The sequence below is a fragment of the Ornithorhynchus anatinus genome, chromosome X1, assembly GCF_004115215.2.
Source record: "Ornithorhynchus anatinus isolate Pmale09 chromosome X1, mOrnAna1.pri.v4, whole genome shotgun sequence".
In the NCBI taxonomy this organism is placed as follows: domain Eukaryota; kingdom Metazoa; phylum Chordata; class Mammalia; order Monotremata; family Ornithorhynchidae; genus Ornithorhynchus; species Ornithorhynchus anatinus.
This window is the reverse complement of record NC_041749.1, coordinates 8,326,256-8,346,899: the sequence shown is the minus strand read 5'-3', so window position 1 is coordinate 8,346,899 and position 20,644 is coordinate 8,326,256. Positions and strand designations below refer to the sequence as shown.

Here is a 20,644-nt window from a genome sequence, read left to right as displayed (position 1 = left end):
ATTCTGAAAATGTTCTTCTGCTCAAAGGAGAATGTAGCTCCCAAACTAGCATTTGCTTTTTAAGAAGAATGTTAGATTGACAGTGTGATAAATTCCCCAACCACCCAACTTCAATATGCCAGGTTTCCGAATAAATGTGAACTATATTGAAATATGCAGCTTTGCTCAGAGAGTTCTAATTTTTACAAACAATCAGTCTGCTGGTTTTCTTTTCTTATGTTTCATATCATGTTGAGCTTTTAGGTTTTAGGTGTTTTTAGGTGTGGCACAACAATTTGATTTATCATAACGTGGCTATGCGTAAATGCATACCAACGGGGAAATTATGTAATAAGATATCATTTAAAGATGAAACAGAAGAAGTGGAAGTAATTGGATGTGATTTGGTGCAAGGAGGTACGAAACCAAGTGCCTTTTAAAGTTTTATTAGCCCAGAGCAAGAAAAACAAACTATAACAAGGTAATGAGTTTCACATTCTGCTATCCAGACAGATACCGACCCACCAAAAAGAAAAACGGCAATATGAATCTAGATTGGGGGTGCATTTATAGCTGCAGCATGCTACTTATGCTGTTCGTTGAGACTGTCCACTATTCAGACTAATCATAAGGTGAATGCCATCACCCATGACCTTCGATTTCAGACACTTGTCCTTTGATATGACTTTTCTTTGTTTCCTATAGCTGCAGAATTTCAGAAGTTGTACCAGAGCAAAAGTGCTAGACACGGCTAATTCTCTACTTTAACAACACATCACTACAGCTTATTTATATATGGTGAGGATGAAGCAAATTGCCTGGCTATTCATTCCAGAAAGAATCCCCCGCGGGGAGAGACATCTTTGGATTCTTCTTTTATTCAGCTGCTGAGGAGCTGGATGCTGGTATCAACTTCGGCTTGGCAACTTGTGGAGGGGCCACATCAGGTATCTGCTCACCGTGCTTGTAGACGCTTACAGTGACGTCTATTTTTTCCCCACCATATTTGTTCTTGACATTGAGGCTGTACTTTCCTGAATCCTCTGAGGCTACCCCTTTGATGGTCATGCTGACGTATTTCCCCTGATCCACTTTCACCACAAAGTGCTCGCTAAGTTCAACGTCCTTATCGTTCTTGAACCAGACCACTTCTGGATCTGGATTTCCAAAGACAGTGCAGGTCAGATTGAGTGTCTTCAAGTAATGGTGGAGGGGAGCAAGCAGAAGGAAAAAGATAGTTAGGCATGGATCAGATTTGTTTTCAAGTATTTTAATAATATCAATTATAATAATAGTATTCATTAAACACTCACTATGTGCCAAGCACTGTTCTTATACAAGATAATCTGGTTAGACATTGGCCCTGTCCCACATGGGGTTCTCAGTCTCAACTCCATTTTACCGATGAGGGAACTGAGGTACAGAGAAAGAAGTTAAGTGACTTGCCCAAGGTCACACAGCAGTCAATAGTAGACCTGGGATAGGAACTCATGTCCTCTGATCCCTAACCCCATGTTCTTTTCACTAGGCTACGCTGCTTCTAGCACACAGTAAGTGCTCAATAAATACTATTAATCAATTGAGTGATTGAGTAAAAGAGTAATGTTCCTCATCTCTCTATATATGTGTGTATATTCTGAATCTTACTAATTACTTATTCACAGTTTGGGGCCACCTCTAAATTCAATGAATAAAATAGAGGAAGTTCTGATGTTGTGGGCAGGAAATAGGCACATTTCCAATATTTCTTTGTATTTGGGTTATTTAGTGCCTATTTGCCAGTCGCAATGGCAAACTCTGAGGAAGGATGGTGCCAGTGTCTAAAACAGATTGCTGACAATTGATGATGAAAACATATGCTCAGCCTTCATAAATTCAGCCTCTCCAAATTTTCTCAAACAACACGTTCCCTAGGGAATATATAAATATACAATCTCTCAAACCTAGGCTGCTTTGTCCTAAGAGCTAATGAAAAATTCTGCCAATGCCTTCATTATAGTTCCTCAGATTTATAGGCCCAAAACACTGGATTTGATCACTAAAGCAAAGAAAATATTGCCCGTTTAGAGAGCTGAAGTTTTGTAGACATCAAAAGTATGAAATAACTCTCTCAATATATTATTAAATAGATTAATCAATCATATTCTGTGTGCAAAGCACTGTAGAAAGCGCTTGGGAAAGTACAACACAACAAGGTCCTGTAAGTATCAATATTTAGTCAGAACCACACAGACTAATATCCAGTCACAGTTACATGATGGTAGTTATACTAGTTCACATTTTAGATAACTCCACGTTGCTTATCATTTAATTATTTTCAAGTCCTATCATTTTTCTTTCCATAAGTACTAATCCAGATGGTACTAAAATATGTTTTATGAGCTAATCAGAATTTGAAAGAGAAAAACAGCTTAGTGTCAGTCAGATCAATCAGTTAATCGATAGTATTACTTTGATGCCTGTGTGTGGAACACTGTAAAAAGCACAATTCTCACCCTCAAGAAGCTTACAATCTAGGCTGGAGACAGAAGAACTAATGCAGTATAAATATACATACATAAGTGCTAAGGGATGGTGAATAATTAAGTGTTAGGTGATGCAGAGAGATGTTGAAGATAAGATGATTGGTATTAGTAGCTCTTACCTTGCCTTCCATTATAGTTACCACATCAGGTAATCCACCTATCACTTTTCCACGATCTGCAAAATTAAAGAGACCACCACACAGCTTTCAGAGGTGACCTAATTATTGCTCAGTACTGCATTTGTATTTTTAAACAATTATTTGCTTTAGTGATCTGCTCATATATGTGTGAGAAGGGGAGGCTGGAGAGAGAGGAGAGGGGATGGTAAAGGGAGGGAGATCTGGTCTTGACCCTAACGATGGTGAGATCTTAACCGGGTATAGAGGGTTCCTAGAAAGGCCAATGCATAAACAATACTCCTTCCTTAGTTTATGTATAAACTAGATCCTCATTATTTGTTATTTCACTACAAGGTCAAATTATTATTATCATGGTACTTCTTAAGCTTTTACTATGTGCCAAGCTCTATTCTAAGTGCTGAGGTAGATACAGGGCAATCAGGTTGTCCCACGTGGGGCTCACAGTTTTAATCCCCATTTTACAGATGAGGTAACTGAAGCCCTGAGAAGTGAAGTGGCTTGCCCAAGGTCACATAGCAGACAAGTGTGCGAAGCCGGGAATAGAACCATGTCCTCTGACTCCCAAACCCTTGCTCTTGCCACTAAGCCACGCTGCTTCGCTCCGGGCACAGTCCTCACATTTCCTTCCCCAAACGGGCTGAGCAGTGCATTTTTTAACAGCTCTGTTGACGCCCAGATTGTCAGCAGACACCACTGCTGCATCACAACCAAATCCTGGGTTCCTATATGCATAGAATCTTTGTTAAGGATGGAAGAAGGGGAATCAGTTTCACAAATGCAACTAAAATGTACATGTAAATTGAATACACACACACACTCACACACACTCATCGGAGGAAAAAAACACCAGGGCCATTAACTATGTACTTACTTTTCTCTGCAAAAGCAGCTGCCCTGAAGATAATAATTTAAAAAAAAGATTAAAAGTAATGTCAATATGCTGGAGTACAACACAGATTTTATTGCTTGCATATACTGAAGTCATTGTGTAACCAATGAAAGCAAAGACAATGGAAGGGAAAAGGCTGGGACATAGCAGCAAGGGTAACAGGTGTCAGAGTAAAATTTGAATACCCAAATCAAGGAAACACTTCATCCAAACCAAGGTACGGTGCCATAATGAAAAAGTTCTCCTTTTCAAATCTTTGACTTTGGTGAGCAGGCAGAGTGATGAGTTGAAGGCTGATGAATCCCGCTATTAAGAGCCCCAACGTCCCTGCTAGCAGAGTGAGCTTCTTTTCTATGAACTAGACTACAGAGTTTGCTAAGATTGGTAGCCCCTCAGCTCTGCTTTGGGATGTTCCATTTTTGCGGCTAGGGAGCTCGGATTATGGTACTATTTATGAGCCCTCTAAAATTTGCCTTGCCATGTTTTGTTTCCTGCAATGTTTTGTTTCATTTGCTTGACAAGTGAAGTCAAGCGGGAAAAGGCCATCTTGGTTCAGACAATACAGTTGCTTTTTTTTTTCTTTGCATATAGCATGTCTCCACAAGACAAGATCACTGGAAAAAGATTCAATCTGCCTTCCAGAGACTCTGTGTCATAGTTTAAATCTCTGACTTGCCTATAGCATGGTTTCTAAAGCAGTAATAAGAGTATTTATTGAGAGCCTCCTAGTTACAATGCACTGTAATAACTGTTTGGCAAGTATAAAAAAAGTGACATATTCACTGTCCTCAAGAAGCTTAAACTCCAATGGGTAGAAATAATAAATAAATAAAAACGTTTTCCCCCCCACTTTTCTGCCTATGTAGCTAAGGAATAAAAGAATCATTTAAACACAGTATTTTTACAAATCATTTTCTCTTTAGGACAATTCTTTACTCTGACCATATGAGAAATCCATTACTCTACATATAGATATTAATGGTGTTAGAAAACTCGACTCAGCGATATTTTTAGTTTAAAAGAATTATTGGACTGCAACATGAATAATGAGCTAGATTTTTATCTGTAGCCCCTAGATAATTTCCCATGCTTGATTCCTTTCGGTGGTCTCCATAGAAAGACAAAATGAGCTCAGAGAGAAAAAAAGTCAAATTATATTAATAAAATATGCAAATCTTACTTGAGTTGTTGGAATTCTGCAAATGCATCATCAAAAGCTGTAATGAAATATTTCATCTATTATTTAACTTTTAATTTTGTAATTTTTATGTAAATGCACTCTGAGATACAGGCAATGGTTACTTTTTGTGAAGGCAGATTAAATAGTGAAATGGTTAAGCAATGATGCACAGACAATTTCCACTGTATGATACTAAAAACGCAAGACATTAATGATACTTGTTTTTCATTAAGTGCTTACTGTGTGCCAAGCAGTAAGCTAAGCACACTGGAGTAGCTACAATATAATCTGATCAGTTATAGTCCCTGCCCCACATGGGGTTCACAGAAAGATGGAGAACAAGTATTTAATCCTCACTTAGGAGTTAAATCTGAGGCACAGAGAGGTTAAGTCATTTCTCCAAGGTCACACAGAAAACAAAGTCATCATTATAATAATAATTATGGCATTTGGTAAGCACTTACTATGTGCCAAGCACTTTTCTAATTGCTGGAATAGATACAAGGTTATCAGGTTGTGCCACGTGGAGCTCACAGCCTTAATCCCCATTTACCAGATGAGGGAAGAGAGGCACAGAGAAGTTAAATGACTTGCCCAAAGTCACACAGGGGACAAGAGGTGGAGCCGGGATTAGAACCCACGACCTCTGACTCCCAAGCCCGGACTCTTTCTTCTCTTGTATGCCAATATTGTGACTTACCACAGATTTTTCTATTTTAATTATAGATTTAAACCCAGATATCTAAAACATATTAGGTGTTTTAATGGAATGACCATCAATAATCAAGATATTACCTTGTCCAGAGAGATCTAGCACACGTTGATGTTTGTCCTTGCCATCGAAAATTTCAAAGGTATATTTTCCTTTATCTTTTTCTGTCGGCTCGCAGATCTGCATCCAGGCCATTTCTTCACTGCCTCCAATTCTCATGTGTTCACTCGAAGAAACTTTAGCATCTCTTGAAAAATGAACAGAAATAAGTTTGGGAGTAAGGGTGTCCAGTATATCCAGTAGACTGTGACAATGCAATATTCTTATTAAAACACAGACCAGTTACATAGTCAACTTAGTTAAATCAATGTTTCAGAATCTCAGAATTATTAGACTTTTCTTTTGGAAAGAACCCAGGAATGCTTTCTAACAGTTTCTGAGTTGTCTTGTTGAGCTAGGTGAGATTCAGTGATCCGACCACAAAAGCAGCATGGCTCAGTGGAAAGAGCCTGGGTTTGGGAGTCAGAGGTCATGAGTTCGAATCTCAGCTCTGCCACTTGTCAGCTGTGTGACTGTGTGCAAGTCACTTAACTTCTCTGTGCCTCAGTTACCTCATCTGTCAAATGGGGATTAACTGTGAGCCTCACGTGGGACAACCTGATTACTCTGTATCTACCCCAGCGCTTAGAACAGTGCTATGCACATAGTAAGCGCTTAACAAATACCAACATTATTATTTCCTGCAGTCTTTGAAAGACTTGAAACAGAGCCTTTAAGGGATATAGAGAGGAGGGGAGGGTCTGGGAAGCAATAATCCAGGTTCAGTCAATCCATCAAAGGTATTGGGGAAGCAGCGTGGCTCAGTGGAAAGAGCCTGGGCTTCGGAGTCAGGTCATGGGTTCGACTCCCAGCTCTGCCACTTGTCAGTTGTGTGACTGTGGGCAAGTCATTTTACGTCTCTGTGCCTCAGTGACCTCATTCGTAAAATGGGGATTAACTGTGAGCCTCACGTTGGACAACCTGATCACCTTGTATCCCCCAGCACTTAGAACAGTGCTTTGCACATAGTACACACTAAACAAATACCACAATTTATTTCTTTAGCACTTGTCGTGTGTAAATCACTATACACTTTACTTGGAAGGGTACAGTAGAATCAGAACACAGTCCCTACCCTAAAAAAATTTCCAAACCAATGGGTTATTTCTACCATCATGACTGAGGCTACATAATAATAATTATGGTATTTGTTAAGTGCTTACTATGTGCCAGGCACTGTACTAAGCACTGGGGTGAATACAAGCAAATCGGGGTGCACAGAGTCCCTGTCCCGCATAGGGCTCACAGTCCTACTCCCCATTTTATAGATGAGGGAACTGAGGCCCATAGAAGTGAAGTTGACTTGCCCAAGGCCACACAGCAGACAAGTGGTGGAGTTGGGATTAGAACCCTTGACCTTCTGACTCCCAGGCCCGTGTTCTCTCCACTACACCATGCTGCTTTTCATCTCTCTAGGTTGTAAATAGTGTGTGTGTGTATACATAGAAATATGTAGTTCTCCCTCAGATTCAAAGAAGGTACTGCCAAGGCTGGATTTTTGCTATTATGCAGAAGTGTAGCTAATAAAACCAATGTGTGACTGACAGTTCCTTTCACCTTGTATGCATGTAAAAATTAAAGACATATATACATTGAGTGCTTACTTTATGCTGAGCACTGTGCTGGGGTACATACAAGACAAATGAAATCGGACCCAGTCCCTGTCCCTCACGGTAGGGAGAATAGGTATTTTATCCCCATTTTACAGATGAAAAATCTAGATCCAGAGAAGTTCAGTGAATTGCCCAAGGTAAGAATAATAATAATTACGATTGTATTTGTTAAGCGCTTACTTTGTGCCGAGCACTGTTCTAAGCACTGGGGGAAATACATGGTAAACAGGTTGTCCCACGTGGGGCTCACAGTCTTAATCCCCATTTACCAGATGAGGTAACTGAGGCCCAGAGAGGTCAAGTGACTTGCCGAAGATCACACAGTTCATCAGTGGCAGAGCTGGGATTAGAACCCACGACCTTTGACTCCCAAGCCCGTGCTCTTGCCATTAAGCCATGCTAAGTGTGTAAGTGGCAGAGGCAGGACTAGAACCCGGGTCTCCTGAACGCAATCCCATGTTCTTACCATTAGGTCCCACTGCCTTTGCTCTACTGTTACCTTTGACACCTATGGTGCCCAAAGCTATTTTAACTTTTCCATGATTTCACAATCTTCCGGAAGTTTCTGCTCCAAGGCCGTCACCCCAATTCTGATTACTGCAGCCCAGGCTAACCTGTCTTCAGCCACTGTATCTTGACTCTACGCTCCTCTTGAATGAGATCTTGCTTTTTTCATGCCTTTAAAGAATCTCCTCAGACTACCCTGTTTACAGTTCTCCTATTTCACTTTCCTGATAGCAACTACTCCAAAATCCCACTGGCAACCATTCTCCTCAAACGACCCACCGAGGAAAGGTACACTTTTCAACCTAGGTGCCCATCCATCAGGCTTTGCTCATTCTGAAATGTGGTTCATAATCATCTGAATATCTTCTCGTGGATGTGTACCTACAGAATACAATCACCGGACATATATTGCTGTAATTCATTTTCAAAGCCAACGTTTTGATGATAAGATTTTATCCACAAGTGCAAATATGGCACTGACCTTGCCAAAATCTGTGTAGTCTGATGAGCTGGAAGGGTTTCCAAGGAGATCTGAGTGGATTCTGACTTCAGTCTACAGATCCCTCACTGCATTTTCAAACCTCTGACTTGTATGGGATTAGAGAGAGGGTCACAGGACATTTTAAACTCTGACTCTAACAAACATCTTGACATTCCAATACCTCAGGAGCTTGGACTGTAAGCACCTTGTGGGCAAGGAAAACACGTCTACTAACTCTGCTGTATTGTACTCTCCCAAGTGCTTAGTACAGTGATCAGCACCCAATAAGTGTTCAACAAATATGACTGATTGACTGATCTTGGTGAATTTAATAAGGATTTACTCTACGCCAGGCACTGGAGTAGATAGAAGATAATCTGGTTGGACACAGACCCTGTAATGCAGCCTAAATCAGAGAGAGAAGCACTGGAGTAGATAGAAGATAATCTGGTTGGACACAGACCCTGTAATGCAGCCTAAGTCAGAGAGAGAATCCCTGTTTTACAGATGAGAAAAGTAAGTGACTTGCCCAAGATCCCCCAGCTGACAAGTGGCAGAGCTAGGATTAGAACCCAGTTCCTCTTACTCCCAATAGATCTTTTGCACAAGACCATGCTGTCGGGCTTCTGTAAGCATGTAAATATTCCAGAAAAGGATGTTGGATGATGCTTTCAGTCTGTCGCGTTGCAAGAGTTCACCTGCGGATCAGAACTGTATTCTGAAACCAGCTTTGAGATTCCTTGTTGCATTCCTACAGGGTAGGGCTGTGAAGAATACAGGACTGGATCTCAAGCCCAATCATCAATTGAGGATTAGGAGAGGCCCTGACAAAACCTTCCAGTTCTGATGGAATGAGATATAACGCAAGTGCCCTAAGAGCCAAGAGCACGCTTTTCTTACAGCAGCCTGTTGTCTCACAAAGGAAGGGCAAACATTCGGCAAAATGTTAGTTCTTCATAGTAACGAATCTCACAAAAAAATGAATTAAGCATTAAGTTAGTAATTATCACTTAATACAAGATTCCCTGGATTGTATGTGGATTTGTGGTGTGTTTACTTAGATGTACTTTTAATGAGGCATATGCAAATAAGTTACATTGCTCTAAAAACTCCATCTTCTGATGGTCTACCAAACTCATTTTCATATGGTCAAACAAAATGGAAATTAGGGAGGCAATTAAGTTCACATAATCAATTTATTTATTAGTAATAATAATGATAATGGTATCTGTTAAGCCCTTACTATGTGTCAGGCACTGGGGTGGATACAAAGAAATCAGGCTAGGCATAGTCCCTGTCCCGCAAAGGGCTCACAGTCTTAATCCCCATTTTACAGATGAGGGAACTGAGGCACAGAAAAGTGAAGTGCCTTGCACAAGGCCACACAACAGACAAGTGTCAAGAGCCGGGATAAGAACCCATGATCTTCTGACTCCCAGGCCAGGGTTCTATCCACTAGGCCACACTGCTTCTCTTACTCAATTCTTCCTCAACTTAACGAAAAGTCTGTTGAAGCACACGCTGCTCTTATTAGAAAGGTTCACCATTCTTCATTTCTCTCATATTATTAATTTCATATTATTAAAAACCCAGATATACTGGCTGTGAGGCTCAACTTGCTTCTTTTAAAATTTAGAAATTATAATATACACAAGCATATAACATGCATATGTTATATATATATATATTTCTAATATATTATAAATGATAATATATATGTTATATACATATGTCTATTTATAATATAATTTCTAAATTTTAAAAGAAGCTGCCTTATATTTTTTGCAATATAAACACTGCTGATTTAGCCTTGTAAATGAAGCAGCCATTTTGAGGAGGCAGGGATTTTGGCCCCAACTGCCAGAGATTCACAGTCTGGCCTTTCACACTACCATGATGGAAACTGTATTATAGTCCCTGTTCTACACCAAGTGGATATTACTTTGGGATTTGTCTCCTGCTAAGGAGCAGCCGATTTCAATCATTCTGGGGATTTGGATCATGCCCCTCCTGTGTTGCTCTGGACCACATAAATTCCTCAGATTATCTAAGCGCCCTGTTTCAAGGGAAGACTAAGAGATGTTCCACGTACCAATTTCTTGAGGTTCTGTTTGATTTCATTATATCACCAGGTTTTGCTCTGGAGGTTAGACCATTTCATTTATCTCAATTATTTCCAGTTTAGGGTGGTCTCAGAAACAATCTATGTCACAAGAATTCCCGCACTATCTCTCACCATCTACAGATAAAGAAGTTGATCCCTATGCTTGTTTAGGGTCACAGAGGCTAGAATTCCTTCAGGAAGAAATTGAAAAGGTTTGGGAGACACCTGCTTGAAATGTTAAGCAGCTCTACCAGAAGCCACAGGGAAAAAGCATATAGAGTCGCTATTTATCAGTCATATCTAGCAGCTTTGTTCAAAAGGTGAAATTCATTTGACCCAAAATCCACCTTACAGATGCCAGGAAGGCGCTGATAAATTGTGTCTTGGAGGAGCCTATGTTCAACTTAAATTGCTGTTGTTAACACTCCAATGCCTAAGAATGGGAGGCTATATCAATTTGGTAAGTCACTATATTTTTCTCTTTCTTTTTTGGGTCCTCAATAAATTAAACTCATAATTTCAGTCACTAATACTGTGGAAAATTCTGGTTTGACAATTATCCATCCACTTTAATGGGAATATTTCTGGTTGAAATATTAATTTCACCTTTAAATAAGACAACTAAATTACTTTGGAGAGAACTTTTTCACTGAATTCTTCATTGTTAGCTTTCTATCTCATTATAATTAGGTTTCCAGTCATTTCTTTCTAGTGGCATTTTCAACATTTCTTTATCTATTACCCCATATTTTTAAACCAGAGAACAATTGGTTTTGCTTATGTTTGCGCTTCAGAAAATTCTCATCGTAATTTATTGATTTAGTGACTTAGCAAAAAAAATTAGTGCTTATGTGACACCTTTAACATAGAATATTTTTTAAGGCATCAGTGTATATTTTCAAGAAAGGTTTACTACTTTTTTTTTTAATGCACTGTGTACAGTATTTCTCAGTCTGGCTTTCCATAACAGAACATGCAGAAACAATTAAATACAACTGAAGTACTAAATGTCAAAGAAATGATTTAACACCAAATGTTAAAACATTAAATTAAGCTTTTTCTTCACATTAAGCACAGATATTCACTTTATGAATCATGAAAACATGAACTATTTAATCTTTTATGCAATTGAAATAATTTAAAGTAATTTCTTCCTCTCTAACCTCCACTCTCCAAATCAGGTTGCCTGCTACCTTATTAACTCTTTGAAACAGCCTTCTTTTTTTTTTTTGCTTTACATAAGAAGGAAAACTCCCTAAATATTATTGAAAAATCAACAAATCAGAAGCTCTGCCTAGGCTTGATGCTGTGGAAGTTGTAACTTTATGTGCTGCTACTTTTCCCTTTAACCACTTCAGCTGCCATTTTGTTTTTCCGGTTTCCAATATCTTTATTTCAAAATTTAAGGAATTTATCCTTAAATTTCCTGTCAGTAATTTTCCAAGATAATATGGCTGATCATAATTCCAATCTGCGCATGTCAGGTGGTGGGAAAGACCAGTGGGTGAGTGACACAGCCCACAGAATATACTTTGTTGCCTGATCACTCAGGGGTGTTTCTCTGTGTTGCTTTACTGAAGACACGCTACAACCAAATAAGACACTGAAACACATCACGACAAAAATAATGATTTCTACAGAAAATGGTTCAGTGATGTGCTTGGCAGAAGAGAAACATCTAAACTCTAGCCAGAATCTCAAGGCACATATCTGCCCCACTCCTACCTCTCCTCCCTTCTCTCTTTCTACTGCCCACCCCATAGGCTCCGCTCCTCTGCCACCCACTTCCTCACCGTCCCCCACTCTCGCCTATCCCACTGTCAACCCCTGGCCCACGTCCTCCCGCTGTCCTGGAATGCCCTCCCTCCTCATCTCCGCCAAACTAACTCTCTTCCCCTCTTCAAAGCCCTACTGAGAGCTCACCTCCTCCAGGAGGCCTTCCCAGACTGAGCTTCCCCTTTTCCCTCTGCTCCCTCTGCTGCCTCTCTGCCCCCCCTCAGCTAAGCCCCCTTTTCCCCCACCTTTTCCTCTGCTCCTCCCCCTCTCCCTTCCCCTCCCCTCAGCACTGTGCTCATCCACTCATTTGTATTTATTTTTATTACCCTATTTATTTTGTTAATGAGATGTATATCCCCTTGATTTTATTTATTGCTATTGTTTTTGTCTGTTTGTCTTCCCCGATTAGACCGTGAGCCCGTCAATGGGCAGGGACTGTCTCTATCTGTTGCTGAATTGTACATTTCAAGAGCTTAGTATAGTGCTCTGCACATAGTAAGCGCTCAATAAATACTATTGAATGAATGAATATCTTCCAAGAGCACTCCTTTCCTTTTCTCCCACTCCCTTTGGCGTCCACCTCCCAGCTGCACAGCACTTATGTACATATCTGTAATTTATTTATTTATATGAATGCCTGTCTCCCCCTCTAGGCTGTAAGCTCATTGTGGGCAGGGACTCGGTCTGTTTATTGTTATATTGTACTCGTCCAAGCACAGTTCTCTGCGCATGATAAGTGTTCTATAAATACGACTGACTGACTGACTCTTGAATTGAAAAAGTCACCCTTTATTGTCTTGTTTTACGCTGATGAGTTATCTCCAACCCCTAGTGACGCCAGGGACACATTTCTCCCAGAACACCCCACTTCCATCTGCAATTGGTTTTCTTGATGCAATGCAGTTTTCTTGATAAAAATGTGGAAGTGGTTTATCTTCAACTCCATGCACTATGCACTTCCATGCACTAAACATGAGTCTCCCGCCCTCGACTCTCTCCTACGCCACTGCTGCCCAGCACAGGGAAATTTTGATTTGTAGCAGATTGCCTTCCACTCACTAGCCGCTGCCCAAGCTAGGAATGGAATGGGTAGGCCTCTGCTTGACTGTCCCTCCCGTAGTCAAGACTGGTAGAGTACTGGGAACCGTCCAGGTATGACCCTGAGAGGAGAGTCACCCTTTGGAGTTACCAAATAGGTGATTATATTAAGCAGTGATGGGACAAGTTGCCTTGATTTGGAATGTCCCATTTTGGTACTTTTAAACCATCACAAAACGGGCTGAATCAATCCATAAATAGGGTTTACTGAGATATTACTCTGTGCAGGGCTTTATGCTAAGAGTTTGGGGAAGAGACTACAATAGAATTTGTAAACATTTTTCCTTCCCTCTAGTGGGGGTGTAGACCTAGGTTGTGAATCTCAGTTTAGTACTCTGTTACATATGACTCATCCAAAGGAAATCTCAAAAACCTAAACCCTTTGAAAGGTCACAGGTACACTTCATGTTATGATAGAAGGATTCTAAAATGCTTAGCATTCCCAGAGAAGTAAAATGTCTCACCCATGTGAGTGAGTTTCAATAGACAGATACTGAAAGAGAATCAAAGGCAACCAATCTATTACTCCCAGTTAGGAAGTCAACAAATTGTTTGCTAGTAGCATAGGTCAATTAAGTGCCCAAGATTTATGCCATAAGGAAGGTAGGCTATATACTAACTTTTATACACCAAGCTACCCGCAGGATCCCTTGGTCTAGGTAAGTAGATGACTTTTAACAATACCTGACAGCCATATAACTGATATCCCTACTAAATGCATTAAGGCATTATACTGCAAGTCTGCGGCCAATCTAGGGCCAAAGTTCTAAATTTTTGATTATCAACTGTGGAAACACTCCATAAACATGATGAACAGACCTGTAGTCTGCACAATTAGACAGTCTACTTGGCTACATTTCACAGTAAACTACCATCAGGCTAACTAAACATAAAAGTAGGCTCTTGGGATTTATGCCTTGATTTACTTACTTGTGATACCAGTTCACTTTCATTTCATCTGCGAAGTATTTCATGAAACACTGCAGCCTAATCCCTTCTGGGGTGCAGAGTATCTTTAGTGGAGAAGCAGAAGCTCCTGCAGAAAATACAACATGTTTACACTGAAGGAACCAAGATGATGAACATTATCTAAACATGTTTTGTGGTTATAAATTCTTTCTCCTCCCATGCCACTTGAAATACATAATTTAGATAGAAAATAATGAAATTTACCTGTTTGCTATGTTCTTTTAGAGTACAGAGAGCCATGCTTTTTTTTTTTTCTAAAATCTTGAGTTTAAACATTGTCGCCCGCATGTCTTTTAGCTCTCTTTGGGTAGGCATCATTACCGACAGGATATTATTGTACTTTCCCCAATGCTTAGAATAGTGCTCTGCACACAGTAAGTACTCAAATGACACTGAATGATTGATTCAATTTTGCCTCAATTGTCATGTAGCTGTACCTGTGGTAATTGTACAATTCAGGAAGTTGTTTTTTTTTAATCATTTTGTTTGGCTTCTATTTCGAGCATGTTTGCCCATTTATAACAAGGCCAGCCTAAAACATTCAGCATTGAATATTTTTAAAAAGAAAGTGTCATCAGCTATGGATATCAGCCTCAATGTGGAATAGATGCATTAAGGAAAAAATAAGAGCAAAGGCACCCCAAATGCCAAATTTAAGTGAGGATGTCTGCCCATTTATAGGATCAGAACTCAAAACATGAAGGAATTACAACAAATTCAAGTCCATGTTTTCTCTGGGAAAAGGGAAGATAAAGGAACTATTAATGTGAAACTAAGAAAGATAGAAGTCATAAAATGCATACAGAAAACAACTGGAGAGAGTCAGTATTGGGCAGTTTGTTTAGTCAGTCAGTCAACAGTATTTATTGAGTGCTTGCTCTGTGCAGAGCATTGCATTAAGCACTTGGGAGAGTACAATATAACGATATAACAGATACATTCCCTGCTGCCCTGCAAATATTTTTATGTCTATCACTCTTATGAGAGTGCAAGTCCCTTGTGAGCTGGTAAGGTGTCATTTGCCTGTTGGTATTTCCTGTGGATGAGTCAATAGCAGATCCAGGTAAAGAATTCATGACACAATTTCATAATTTCCCCAATTAATCCTTCCTTTTTCTGATTCCCTTTCCTTTCTGCATCGCATATGCACGTGATTCTATGACCTTTGGTCTTTTGGTAATTGACCCATCCTCTCAGGTTGCATTCAACTTGAAACAGAACAAGAAATGTATTTGTTAACTATGCAAAACTACTGGGTATTAATAACCCTTGCTTTGGTTTCCTTTGAACATTTATATTCAACAGTAATAAAACCTGAATAGCAATTATTACTACTTAATTATAATAATTAGACCACTACCTGAGTGAGCATTCTTGAAGAAGCCTAATTTTAGAAGCCCATTGTTGGGTAGGGATTGTCTCTATCTGTTGCTGAACTGTACTGTCCAAGCACTTAGTACAGTGTTCTGCACACAGTAAGTGCTCAATAAATATAAATGAATAAATGAATAATAATCTTAAATATATAAGCTCATTATTACAATTTTGGGGACTCTTTAAAGCAGTGTCTCCGGAGAAAGTCTGATTCCTATTCTAAAGGTTAATTGCTCATCTCTATAAACTACAGACTGAAATTGCATTAGATTTCCTCTTTGCGATAGCAACTGGACACATCAGAAAGCAGTAACTTACTTGAAATTTAGAAATTGTTTACTTACCACAGACTCTGCTCAAAGCCAAGATTATGTCATCATATACTGAAAATGAAGAGATTCATGTACCATTAAAATGCATGACTTCAGCAGAAGACATTATTCTTGTGTCTATGTTTGCATAGCATAGGAAAATATGTTAATATCATATCTGAGAAATTGAAATGACAATTTCATAAAATGGAGATGAGTATGAAATGACTTAACAACAAGAAAATTTGGTCAGCATAAACCTAACAATGAAATTACCTGAAAAATTTAATCATTGCTTCAGTAATAATAATAATAATAATGATCGTATTTGTTAAGTGCTTACTATGTGCCAAACACTGTTCTAAGTGCTGGGGCAGATACAAGGTAATCAGGATGGCCCACGTGGGACTCACAGTCTTAATTCCCATTTTACAGATGAGGTAACTGAGGCACAGCAAAGTTAAGTGACTTGCCCAAAGTCACAGAGCTGACAAATGGCAAAGCCAGGATTAGAACACATGACCTCTGACTCCCAAGCCTGTGGTCTTTCCACTAAGCCATGCTGCTAAATGGTAGAGGATTAAAAGTCCACTTGGATATCAGGGATCTTATAGTGTCTTACAAAGCACCAAAGAACATTCTAAATTCTTTACTTTAAAACATCAAAATAGCTTTGAAGATTACAGAAGTGCAAAAATGTATTATTTCATTCTACAATTTGAAAGGGAAGACCTGGGCCATGTATTAAGCTACATATGAACGTATTATTTCGATGTAGAGTATACTATAGGTAAAATTCATTTTCACTCAGCCGAAGATAGTTGGGCTTCTTGGTTTTTTACCTTTCCCAGCTAGTTCAAGGAGAGATACATCTTGGCCTCTGTCATCTTTCAGTGTTGCCTTATATTCACCTTGAGCCTTCTTAGATAACTGTAAATTAAGTGCATTACTTATGTCAAGCCAGAACTACCACATCTACTTACATCTTACATATGATATTGAAATTAAAAATATTATATAATCTGGCTTCAAAGATTTACAAAAGTTGTACTAGAATCCCGCCCATGAATATAAATAAAATGGGAATTACATATGCACTTCAACACTACATATCTAGAATATATTTTCATTTTAATAGTATCCTGACCATTATTGTATTCAATCTACTATACCTTTGGAATACGGAGCTCACAGAATCCTTTGCTCAAATCAGGTACCGCTTGCCCTTCACACAGAACATCATCCTTTAGCCATTTGAAAACTGTCTCGTTTTTTGTGTTTGCTACCTGCATACAGAAGCATAAATCACACTTATTAAGTATCATTGCAAATGTCATCTTGGAACTCAGAATGGAATTCACATTTAGAATGTAAAATGATAAACAGGGGTGCTCGTTCCAAAATACTCTAAAGAAAATTCATTATAATAATGATGGTATATGTTAAGTGCTTAATATGTGCCAAGCACTGATACCAAGTAAGCAAGTTGTCCCCTGTGGGGCTCGCAGTTTCAAGCCCCATTTTACAGATGAGGAAACTGAGGCCCAAAGAAGTTAAGTGACACACCCAAGGTCACACAGCAGACAAGTGGCAGAGCCGGGATTAGAACCCACGACCTTTGACTCCCAAGCCACTAAGCCAGGAAGCACAAGTGACTGAGGGCAAGATCCTCAAAGATCCTAACCTGGTAAGTAACCCTTCTGGAGTTTCTAGTCTGTCAGACTCCAGTTTAGGAATAAGTCAAGGAAAGAAAAAAAAATTGTTGTTTATAAGTGGATTTCTATTTTATGCTCCTTGGTCCATGAACGGGTGCTTAGTGTATTTGTTAGAATGTAGCATTTTAACACATTCCTCCTATATTTTTTCCTAATATACTTAGTTAACATTAACTTTTGGCAAAGTGTGTTGCATCCTTAAAAAATAAAAACATGTTCCTCTACATCTGGGTATCCACATTCTATTTCCATCTAATAATAACAGTAATAATTATGGTGTCTGTTAAGCTCTTACTATGGACCAAGCACTGTTCTAAGCGCTGGGGTAGATACAAGGTAGTCAGGTTGCCCCTCGTGTGGATCATAGTCTTAATCCCCATTTTACAGATGAGGTAACTGAGGCACAGAGAAGTTAAGTGGCTTGCCCAAGGTCGCACAGCAGACCAGTGGCAGGGCCGGGATTGGAAACCACATCCCCTGACTCTCAATCCCTTGTCCTTTCTACTAAGCCATGCTGCTTCTCTACTAAAATACAGGTTAAAAAGTCCTTGATTAAAGTAGCTGCATATCAATCAGTCAACCGATATCATTATTAAGCATTTACTCTGTGCAGAACACTCTACTGGCCACTTGGGGGGAATTCAATACAGTAGTGTTGGTAGACACATTCCCTGCCCACAGCATCGTTACATTCTAGGCTGGATTTCCTCCAGAGATGCAGTTGACAATTCCCACTGACGGTTCCCAACTGTTCCCAGTAACAGTTTGGGACTATTTTTCAACTCCCAGAATGGAAGCAGCTGTTTATATGGGTTTCCCTCCCCAACCACAGTTTTCTCAGTCCCAGTTTTGCTATGTACCATTTTAGCTGTTCTGAATACCTTACGGCAACTGACCCAGAGCAAGGACCTGGGAGTCAGAAGGACTTGGGTTCTAATCCCAGTTCTGTCATTTGTCTGTTGTGTGACTGTGTACAAGTCACTTTCCTTCTCTGGGCCTCAGTTACCTCATCTGTAAAAGGGCATATGAGACTTTGAGCCCCATCCATTCATTCATTCAATCATATTTATTGAGAGCTTACTGTGTGCAGAGCTCTGTACTAAGCATTTAGGAAAGTACAACACGACAATAAACAGTGATGTTCTCTGCCCACCACGAGCTACACAGTCTAGAGGGGGGAAGACAAACATCAATACAAATAAATAAAATTTCAGGTATGTACATAAATGCTGGGGGGCTGGGAGGGGGGACGGGGAAAGGGGAAACCCCATGTGGGACAGGGACTGTGTCCAACTCAATTTGCTTGTAACCACCCCAGTGTTTAGTACAGTGCCTGGCACATAGTAAGTGCTTAACAAATATTATCACTGTTATTAACTATGTGGTAAAACTGTTCATCTCAGTGAGCCATGGAGGATGATACACCCTTCTCCATAAAGTGTAGGCCTGAGGATGATGTATTAGAAATTCCCTGATGGTATTGCATCCGGTTCAAAAGTCATAGAATATAGATGGATGGATGGATGGATGGATGGATGGATGGATGGATGGATGGATGGATGGAGAGAGAGAGAGAGAGAGAGAGAGAGAGAGAGAGAGAGAGAAAGATAGATAGATAGATAGATAGATAGATAGATAGATAGATAGATAGATATAGATAGATAGATAGATAGATATAGATAGATAGATAGATAGATAGATAGATAGATAGATAGATAGATAGATAGATAGATAGGCTCAGGAAACAGTATATAGAATACAGGTTACAGCTAGGAGATTCCCTAGCGTATAGGTCATAGGCAAAATTCAATCCCAGTCCTGAATATAGATTCAATTTGTAGAATCTCTCACCTTACATTGAAGGAGAACCTCGCATTCTTCTGTTACATCCCAGTGCAAATATTCTTCAAAATGAGGACCTAGGAAAAGCAAGTAGCAAATTTTCATAAGTGCATCCACGAGAAGGTATTTCTTGCTAGAAGTAAATAAATGATGGAGCAGGAATGAAGATGAGCATTTTCAGGTTTCCAGACTAGTACACTAGCTTTTTTTTCAACTACTGACTGCCAAGAGGACATTAGTACCTCTCCTCTCTCTTCCCATGAGCCATCACTGAGAGAAAACATTTCCTGAAAGGAGTAGGGCAAGCTGGCACATGCCAATAATATACATCAACTATAAAGCAAAAATAGGATTAATGGACTCAACAAAGCCCATGAAACACTACTCCCTGAACACTCTAAACTGTGCATGTAGAAAGCGTTAGACTCCTGGCCTGAAGAGAATAGTCTGTGGGGGAAGTGTGATGGTTGCAGAAGCTATAGCAGGTTGGGTGGTAATTACTACAGCTTTGGAAATCTTTGCCTTGTTCTGAAGGTTACTGTTATGATTGAAGATTTTGCTGGAATGGCATTAGATCACAGTGCTGTGCCATTTTCCATGACTTTGATTTTAATAATGACCTTCCTAAAGGTTGGAACTGAAGCCATATCTTCACTTTTTGAACAGTCTTCTCTGCTTCTGAGGGCTTCCTTCTCACAGGGGAGAGAATCTTCAGAAAATCATGATAGCAGTGCTTGTGCTATCTGAGCAAGACCTTGCCTTTTTCTGAGACAAGAAGAGCCCATCCTTCAGTGGGGCTGTTGGTGTGTGTGTGTGTGTGTGTGTGTGTGTGTGTGTGTGTGTGTGTATGTATACATCATATGTATATGTACATGTATGTGTGCAACTAAATAGCTTTTTCAGGAACAAGTAAACATCTTTAGATAGGGGCTGATCCATGTATTTCTGGTTCTCTTCAGCTTTGTCCACAAATCACTGACTTCAGACACTCCTTGATTCATCTAAATGTTATATTGCAAGTCATGTGAGGCCTTCCTTTCACTGGATCATGAGGAGATGCAGATAGTGTATTGATCATGTATTTTCTGCTTTGCTGTTGTTTTGATGGGAAACAGAATCAAATCTTGGTGGCTTGACTCTTCCTTACTCTAATAGATCTTGATGGTAAACAGAAGTTCCGAGTACTGCCACGACGGTGTTCAAAACACCTTACAGATTTCTATGACGATATTTAGTGTTTTGCTGCTTTGTAGACTGCTTTTCAACCCACTAGTTCCATTACTAGTTCAGGTTTAGGACCTCAATCAATCAATAGTATATATCGAGCGCG

General features: G+C 39.6%; 1 protein-coding gene and 1 non-coding gene across 4 annotated transcripts in view; both read right to left on the bottom strand.

Moving 5' to 3' along the window:
• Positions 1 to 409: 409 nt before the first annotated feature.
• Positions 410 to 20,644, bottom strand: part of MYOM2 (myomesin 2) — a 94,910-nt gene continuing 74,675 nt past the window's right edge. For all 3 annotated transcript variants that reach the window (XM_001505740.4, XM_029051371.1, XM_029051372.1), the window contains exons 28-37: positions 19,324 to 19,391; positions 16,930 to 17,043; positions 16,600 to 16,687; positions 15,791 to 15,829; positions 14,034 to 14,139; positions 5,509 to 5,672; positions 4,714 to 4,750; positions 3,516 to 3,538; positions 2,624 to 2,679; positions 410 to 1,173 (exon numbers count right to left, since the gene is read on the bottom strand). In XM_001505740.4, coding sequence (XP_001505790.3) covers positions 856 to 1,173; positions 2,624 to 2,679; positions 3,516 to 3,538; positions 4,714 to 4,750; positions 5,509 to 5,672; positions 14,034 to 14,139; positions 15,791 to 15,829; positions 16,600 to 16,687; positions 16,930 to 17,043; positions 19,324 to 19,391 — 1,013 coding nt within the window. In that variant the 3' untranslated portion in view covers positions 410 to 855. The remainder of the gene's footprint in view (positions 1,174 to 2,623; positions 2,680 to 3,515; positions 3,539 to 4,713; positions 4,751 to 5,508; positions 5,673 to 14,033; positions 14,140 to 15,790; positions 15,830 to 16,599; positions 16,688 to 16,929; positions 17,044 to 19,323; positions 19,392 to 20,644) is intronic.
• On the bottom strand, positions 13,038 to 13,175 carry LOC114806937. Its single transcript, XR_003754990.1, has one exon. It is a non-coding gene; the product is annotated as a small nucleolar RNA SNORA7 (small nucleolar RNA).